The sequence below is a fragment of the Medicago truncatula genome, chromosome 3, assembly GCF_003473485.1.
Source record: "Medicago truncatula cultivar Jemalong A17 chromosome 3, MtrunA17r5.0-ANR, whole genome shotgun sequence".
Classification (NCBI taxonomy): Eukaryota; Viridiplantae; Streptophyta; class Magnoliopsida; order Fabales; family Fabaceae; genus Medicago; species Medicago truncatula.
In genome coordinates this window covers 8,148,300-8,157,274 of record NC_053044.1, presented here as the reverse complement: position 1 = coordinate 8,157,274, position 8,975 = coordinate 8,148,300, and the positions used below count along the sequence as shown (strand labels likewise).

The 8,975-nt window shown below is 29.4% G+C and overlaps 1 protein-coding gene across 1 annotated transcript; it reads right to left on the bottom strand.

Annotated features, from left to right (window-relative positions):
• Positions 1 to 408: 408 nt before the first annotated feature.
• On the bottom strand, positions 409 to 5,488 carry LOC11443726 (flavonoid 3'-monooxygenase). Its single transcript, XM_003598897.4, has 3 exons — positions 4,849 to 5,488; positions 1,936 to 2,391; positions 409 to 1,306 (listed from the first exon to the last, which is right to left on the bottom strand). The coding sequence occupies exons 1-3, from the start codon at positions 5,293 to 5,295 to the stop codon at positions 659 to 661; spliced, it is 1,551 nt and encodes a 516-aa protein (XP_003598945.1). The 5' UTR covers positions 5,296 to 5,488; the 3' UTR covers positions 409 to 658.
• Between the last annotated feature and the right edge of the window lie 3,487 nt (positions 5,489 to 8,975).

Genomic DNA, 8,975 nt, shown 5'->3' with positions numbered 1-8,975 from the left:
TGTAAAATTTTGTTTTGTTTCGAACTAATTTATTTTGTCTCTAAATCAGTCTCTGATAGAGACATTTTTTAATATCTCTGAATTTTGCATGTATTTTATATTTTTCTAGCGATGAAAATTGATGATTAATATAACATTAATCATTAGTAATAATACATAACAATGTAGTTGTCCTGTTCCATTTATTTATAGATGAAAAATTCTACGAATTGAGGATGACAAAAATGATTAGACCTTCTACTTACATAAGTTACACTAAATTGTCACTTGAATTCAAATATGAAATTTTCCTACTGATATAGGTTGTTTGTTAGTTCATTGTAAATTCACACTATTTAATTTGATAGTTATCTCTAACCTAACCTATTTTTTTAATTAAAAGAAAAGAAGAGTTAATATTCATATTAATTTTGAAATTGAAAGAATCATACTCCTATAGTTTATTTCAGAAGTTACAACAAGTAAAATTGTATATATTCACACAAAAGTTTGAAACACACAAGATCTGAACTAACATTACACCTTCCCTCATTTGAGATCTTTACACAGCAGCACACGACAAATCCCATTTATTCACATTATTATAACTAGGCAAGAAATTGAAGCGAGGGACCAACTAGTAAGAAAAGAAAAAAATTCACAAACACAAACTTAAAAATCAGAAACAAGACGAGTACACGTGTGGCGAGAGTCTAGGTTTAGGGTGTACCAATAATGGCACAGCTCGTTGCAGTGTCAACCCATAACCTTCATCCATGTTCATTTTTCCAGCATTGAGTCCATTTTCAAGTTCCCAATCAAATGAATGGGCCAGTGTAGCTGTTAGAAGTTGGACCATACGAAGCCCTAGACTCATCCCAGGACATATTCTACGTCCAGCACCAAAAGGTATAACTTCAAAATCATTTCCCTTAACATCAACATCACACTTCTCACCACCTGGTAAGAACCTTTCAGGTTTGAACTCTAATGGATCAACCCATTCTTTTGGGTCTCGAGCGATGGCCCATACATTAACCAAAAGAGTTGAACCCTTTGGAATGTGGTACCCAAAAATCTCACAACTTTCAGATGCAATTCGTGGGAGGGAAAGAGGTGTTGATGGATGCAAGCGGAAAGTTTCTTTTATCACTGCTTGTAGGTAAGGTAGGTTAGGTATGTCGTCTTCTTTCACGTTCCTATCACTGCCCACAACTTTGTCTAATTCTTCTTGGACTTTAGCTAGAATTCTTGGGTTTCGAATTAATTCTGCAATGGCCCATTCTGTGGTGCTTGATGATGTGTCTGTCCCAGCTGCAAACATGTTCTATACAAAAAAAATCAAAGCTATAAGTATATTTTTTACAAAACTTTTGCCAATGTCATTATGTCAAGGTATATTTGTATTAAAATCTACATATGCGAAATTGAATAAACTTCAGTTTACAAATTTATGTTTGGTAAAAAAAAAATGTATTTGTTGAACGTGGTTTCTTTACTTTTCTCTAAAACATAGGTACAAGAAAATTAATTTGCTTTGTAATACTAAACAAAAAGTTGTAATTTGTAAGTGAAACCTCTACAACTAACTAGTGAAAAAACAAACAAGTTGTAAACCGAAATATTTAATATGAAATAGTTATATAATTAATGTAACTCAGTGGTAAGAGTTTAATTTTATAATCTCAAATGATAAAATTCAAATTTTCTCAAAGACTATAAATAAAATTATTAATGCAACCTAATTAATTATAATTTTCCGGCTTATATATATATATATATATATATATATATATATATATATATATATGGAATTCTTTAGAAGACACCCTTAGTTAGTGGGTGTTAGAATTTAATAGTGTTGTATATCCATTTTGCTATCTTGTTTTTTGAGAGGTTCCAAACTTTTTGAGTTTGAGAAAAGGGCTTTGAATTATAGAAGAGTAGGTAACTTACCAAAAGTAGTGCTTTAATTTCAATATAAGTGAGTTTGTTTCCATCAACATCCGTTTCTTCTTTAAGTAACAACAAAGTACTCAACAAATCCTTATGTTTCTCACTCTTAAAATTTGAATTTTCACGTTCATCAATAATGTTTGTTAAAAATGCATCAAACTTCTTGTGTAATTTTTTCATTTTAGCTTGAACTCCTTGAAGGTCTAGCCATTCCAATGATGGAATAAAATCACTTATATTGAAAACTCCAGCTAACACCATCAATTCAAGAACCATTTCCTTGAACTCATCAGCCTTAGGGTCACAACCACCATTGCCATCATTGAATACTCTTCTTCCTAACATAACCCTAGCAAGTGCATTTGTGGTACATACATTCAATAGTTGTCCCAAATTCACAGCTTTTGTGTTTGAATAATTACTTGCTAAATTACTTGTCAATCTTGCTACCTCTTCCTGCAAAAGTGTAATTGATTAGGTACAATTGACTCCTAAATACGTAGGAGTTTAAATCGTATTTAAAATAACCGAGATGAATAAAAAAACGAGATGAAATTAAAGAAAAAACTATATCAAAATTTTTCACTTATAAGCAATGATAATATATATTCTTTAACATCAATAATTTAAAGTCAAACTATAACTAAAACTTAATGTAAAAAAAAAAACCACATACACACCTAAGTAGTTTAATTTACAATTTTTAAGTCTATGTATTGAGTTGTTTTGTGTTAAAATATTCAATTAATTCATCGGGTTGACGCAACTATGTATCCCATTTTCTTATGGTTTTATCTTCTCTTTGAAAGACTTTCTAATATAATATTTAATCCAAGAAAAGTCTTTTACCCTTTTTATCCAAGAAAAGTTCAGCTTTGTCCTAATCACATTAGCATGAATGGATGAGTGGATCCCACTTATAAAAGATTTTTTCTTCTCTTTGAGACTTTCTAATGGTTATTTATTACGATCCCATCACTTGGTGATTTTTCTTTTTAGTAGAGAATTTTTCAACCGAAAAAGAATACATATTTATAAAAATATATTAAAAATAAATCGATATTTATACAAATATTTTGAATATAAATTTAAAATATATATTAATTAATGTTATTATTTTTTGTAAGTTGATTGAATATATACGTAAGATATTTTATATGGAAGTGTAATACTAAATAATATTTTGTAAGTTCACAACTTTTGTGTCTGAATAATTACTTGCCAAATTACTTGTCAATCTTGCTAACTCTTCCTGAAAAGTACAATTGATTAGATTCAGTCGACTTATAGATTCATACGAGTTTATCTCATTAAAAAATTTTCTACAAGTTTAGCAAGTTAACTCAATTTTATATATTGCAAAAACTCGAATTTGTTAACGAACTAATTGAAAATTGATACCTAAATTCGTAAATGACTCGATGACACTTGTTATAAAATCAGAGTTTAACGATCTTAGTCATTCATTAAGGTTTTGTTTGGGAGTTTGGAGGGGAAAGGAGGAGAAGGGAGGAGAGGGCTTTGGGGGTTGGAAATATATAAAAAAAATAAGACAAAAAATTCACATTTTTTGAAAGAACAATTTTTTTAGAGAATGATAAACTAATACTTATGATTAACATACTTTTAATTTTAAGAATATTATAACAACATATATTGAATTTGAAAAATTCATATAAATCCTCCATAACCCTCCAAAACTCTCCCCCAATATAATTTTTGAGTTCTCCAAACAAAGCCTAAAAAAAAAAGAACACCTCTAAATACAAAGAAGTGCATTATTGTAAAAAGCAAAATACAAAAAAGCACATGTACCAACCACTTCTAATATTGTATAAAAATAAAAAAATAAAAACACTTTTAATATATTAATATAGATCAAAATAAGTTTATTTATTTTCTGAAAATCTAATCTATCTTCAAATAGAAATTGAGGTTGTCATGTGCTCTACGTGTGGAGGACTATTCCTGTGGCCAGAGCATGTATCAATATTTTAAAGTCTAACTACACAATTAGTTAATGTACTATACAATTTAAAGTCAATGCATTGAGTTTTTTTTTTTTGTGTAAAAATATTCAATTAATTCGTCGGGTTGACGCAATTATGTATCCCATTTTCTTATGATTTTTTCTTCTCTTTGTCCTTTTTTAACCAATAAAAGTTCAGCTTTGTCCTTATACAATATATGGATGAGTGGGTCCCACATTCTAATGGTTATTTATTACCCTTAATATTTTTCTCCTTCTGGACCATACACATCTTTGGTGATTTTTCCTTTTAGGGCAGGTTTTTTCAAATAAAGTGGTTGACCTACATGTTAATGAATTCTAATTAAGGCAAGAAAAAAAATTATCAAAGTGTGGGATTTTTTCAGGTTACGAATATTTTTCAAATCCTTCGAACTAAATTATCATTAAAAGATAAATCATTTAAATTAAATTGTTCTTTGATATGATAATAATTTAAGTATCCTCTCAAAAAACCGTAGAGCAACCTATTTCTCATTTTTCTATTCAAAAAGTGAATATATAAAATAATAATTATAAAGCATATGTCCTTTAAAAAAAAAAAACTATACATATTAAATCAATAGTTTAAACTGAAGTACAGTTAATATAAGCAAAACTTGTTTTACGTAACATATAGCTCCTTAAAGATGAAAAACAGCATATCATATTTTCAGAAAAATGTGAGTAGTATATATTTTTAAATAAAATTCAAATGAGTATTAATTTTCTGATTACAGTTAGTCCTGCAAAATCATGTGACTCTCACATAGTCACATGAATTTGGTGGAGAATTATATATAAGAATTTTAATTAACGGAGAGAGTTATAATCCATAGAAATGATATTGATAGTGCAATATTATATGTTGAAATTGAGAAAATGATATTAATTAACTAACTAACCTGACGCAAGTGTTTGAATTCTTCCATGACTTTGTTTGAGAAGAGATGAACTGAGGAGATTTTTCGGAGCATTCGCCACCGCGGACCATAAGGTGCAAACACAAGGTCTTGATAGTTATAAGCTATATATTTAGCTCCGGTGTTGGGTGGCCGGCTACTAAAGTTAGCATCATGAACCTTTAAGAATTGTTCGGCAACGGAGCCAGAAGCCGCCACGATAACGTCCACAAAACCTAATTTGAGGTGCATCAAAGGGCCATGAATTTTTGCCAAGGCTGCAATAGACTGGTGTGGGGCAGGACCCAAGTGTGGCATGTTACCTATTATAGGCCATGGTTTTGGTCCAGGTGGAAGTGGTAGTGATGAAGATCTTTTTGCAAATTTCATAAAACGGTATATGAGGATGCATAATGTGAAACTAGCTAATGCAATGAACCATAGAGACATGGTTAACTATTTTGTGTACTGTTGTGGCTATGATTATGAAATATATTTGATGATGATAATATTTTTGATGTTGTTGTCTCATTAAGCTATGCCTCAATATGCTTGGTATTTATAAGGAATCGTTTCTTTGAGTTTACACGTTTCTACGACTTTACACGGTTTGTTCATATTGGGACGTACGATTGTTAGACATGGTGATCACTTGTGCAAGCAATTGCCGATTGGTATTGGTCATTAGACAAGGTATTTATTTTAATTTATTTAAAATATTTAATGATTATTATGAACAAATTGTTTATGATTAATACGAGGTATGTACCCAAGAACGATGACACATATCTCTTTTAGCTTAATCAAGGTCATGAGTTCAATTTTTTTTTTATAAAACAATTACTTTTCTTAAAACCTAGAGGTTTTTTTTTTTACAAAGAAAAAAATAGTACTAAGTATGTGATTATTTTTTTTCTTTCTATAAAGAATTTAGATTAGGCACACATTATCAAGGACAAAGACGATCACCTCTTTAAGTACAAGCTGTCAACATTTATGATTTTGACACACACTAAATACTTATAGATGAGGGCTTTCATCGGAGGAGAGATAAAACTCATGTATGAATTTCATTTGAGGTTTTTTTTTTTTTTCCTTTAAAAGGAATTTATTTAAAATAATTTTATTTTTTACTTGTATTCCTTTTTATAAAAGTTGCCTCGTGAGCATAGCTAACTTGATTGAAGCATTGCAATATTTCTGGGTCAAATTTGAACCAGGAATTTCCAACTTTTTCATGAAGTTTATTACTTGACCAAATAATAATAATAATAATAATAAAAGCCATGTAATGTGAGCAAAAATCAAATTAAAAGTTTTACCCTACTCATTTTTAGGGGTTGTCTAATATGGACTGGTCTAAGAGTGGACCCTCTTATTTTTAATAAGTTTTAATAAAAGTATTATAGAAATAATTGATATTCATTCATTCAAATTGATATAGTACATTGATACAATATAAATTTAAAGTCACTGAAAAACAAAAAGGATGAATCTATGAAGAAACTCATAAAAAAGGGAAAATAAAAATAAAAACACTGCGCACTAAGATGAAAAATAAAAAACACGCCGCACAAAGAAGGAAAATCAAAATAAATATAGTCTTCCTAAGATGACGAAATAACAAAACAAAAGAAAAAGGAATGAAAATATGGGAAAATCACTCACTTAACTAAACGAGAAAGAAAAACAATTTAGATGATACTTTCAGATTAAAATTGACCCTAAATCACCACTTTTTTTTGTTTTTTTTTTAACTAGAAGAGAGGCAGGATGTCACTCCTCAAAATATATTAGCCAAAAAAGATTGATACAAAAAGAGAGAAGGGGGACAATACCAAAACCTTCTCAAGAGTGATTAAACCTAAAATTAGGCCAACCTAACCTATTTTTAACATAATCACTCCTTACTTGTGTAGGTAAAGAGTAATAATAAACAAAAACATCCAAAATTAAACCAATGTTGGCAAGGGCATCTGCACAAGTATTGCCCTCCCTATAAGGATAAAAGGGAGATAGCACATATGTATTTGTGAAAGTGTTTTAAGGTGTTTTTTTGTTCCCCGTTTTTATTATTATAAAATTTATTTATTTTTATTATAAATAATAATTGTTCTCCATATTTGACGCATCCTTCATTGATATACGTTTCTAAAAATCAAGTTTAATTTTATTTTTACCGACTAAAACTTTAAAAGGAAATTAAAGTTGAGTTTTTTTATAAGGAAATATGAAATTATAAGTTATTATTATTTTTACAAAATTATCATCTATTAAATCAAGCAATTGAACTCAATGATTAATGAGTTTCATCAATGATGAATTGTTCAAGAAACCATATAATCGATTTTTTTACTAACTTAACCGAACTTTGGATTTCCAACGCCTCTTTCCCCTTAGAACTAGAGGGTTAAGACGGAAAAAAAATTATCATCTATTAATGATATGTAAAAGATGAATAAAGAGGATTGAAATGAGAGAGTAACTAATAGTAGGAGGTGTAACAGTGGAAAAATGATACTTAATACTTGATTGATATTGTAACAATATATAAATTGAAACAAATTATTTTGACTATATATTGCGGGACATTAAAGGTGGTAAACTTTAATAGGATGCTCACGAGTGTCTATGAGTCTCTTTTTAAACACTTTAAATAATAAGTTCTAATGAAAATTTGTATATTCAATACATTGGAGATTCTTAAAGGTGGAGACACTCGTTGGCAATACCCTAAAATTAAGTAACTTTCTTAATTTGTGTACAATACTACAATTGCTAAAGTCACATTATTTTGCGACGGATAGGGTAAGAATTAGTCTTACAATTAATATGAATGTACTTTAGTCTTTACAATTAATGTGCAGCAACTGAAATTGATATTGAAATATGACTTTTACAGTTAAACGGATGGAGTTATAGGAGAAATGGTGGTCTTGAAGATCTGGTCTTGAAAATTAATGGTTATTTTGAAACTTCAATATGGATTTTAGCAAAGAGGTTGAAACTTGAATGAAGGCTTGGTCTTCATCTCTCTAATACTCACACTTCTGTTTGGTCCATATTATATACAGTAGCTAAAAGCCTAAAACTCAAACTAAAGTTTTCGTTTATTAATAAAAATAATTAGTTTTAATTATTTCCAGAAATAATTGGAGTAAACTATGAACAATTGATTAATCTACTTTTAAGAAAATATAGTTGATACCATTTCCCTTTTCTATCTTGTTAGCCGCCACCAAAACTTTAGTTTCTTTACCTTCATCTATCAAGAGGTAATTTAGGGTCAATTTTTGACCCAAATCACCCTCTAACTCGTTTTTCTCTTTCCTTTTTAGGGGTAATTTCGCCGTCTTCGTGCGACGTTGGTTTGTTCGTCGTCTTTGTGCGATATTGTTTGTCTTTCTTGTTTCTCTCAGGTATTTGATCGGTTTAGATTGTTAGATCAGCTTTGATACAGATCCAATCAATGACTTTAGCGTCATCCACGTTGCAAATTCGGAAACATGGTTATTCCGGAGATTTAAATATAGTCATATGTCTAAGCATTTGTACTTTGTAGTTTTATGCCATTAACATGAATGTTGTGAGCCTGTTTAGAGATTCATCCTTTTTAACAAATTCGCATTATATCGATATACTTTTTCAATTTGAATGAATGAATGTCATTTTTTTTTTTTTTTTTTTGTAAAAAAGTAACATAGAGTTGATTAATACTACTATATGATTTTGTTGAAAAATATTCGCTACAGCCGTCTTTAATTACTACTATATGATTCTCTTGAAAAGAAAATCTTGTGTATTTTTCAATAATAAAGACTATTTGAAAAATGTCAACTGCATTTTTTTATTTTTTTTGTTTTGAAAGTTTAATAAAATACCCTAGCTCGTTTAATAATATATGAGAACATATAAGATCTGGTTTTACATTTGCAAAGAGATTGAAAATGTATGCAACATTGCAACTTGTGTTGTGTGGTAACTGTGTACGTAAGCACGTCTTGAACTATATGTTTTTTTCTTTGTTTTTTTTTTTTTTGGTGTAACTATTTGGTTGAATGAAGGCTTGGTCATCATCATCTATCTTAAACTCACCTCATTTGGTCCACATTATCTAGAGTAGCAAAAAC

Coding starts and splice junctions, on each gene's coding strand:
- LOC11443726 (XM_003598897.4), bottom strand. CDS start 5,295: ATGTCTCTATGGTTCATTGCATTAGCTAGTTTCACATTATGCATCCTC. Junction 2,392..4,848: donor AATTCAAACACTTGCGTCAG/GTTAGTTAGTTA, acceptor ACACTTTTGCAG/GAAGAGGTAGCAAGATTGAC. Junction 1,307..1,935: donor AAATTAAAGCACTACTTTTG/GTAAGTTACCTA, acceptor TTTTTTGTATAG/AACATGTTTGCAGCTGGGAC.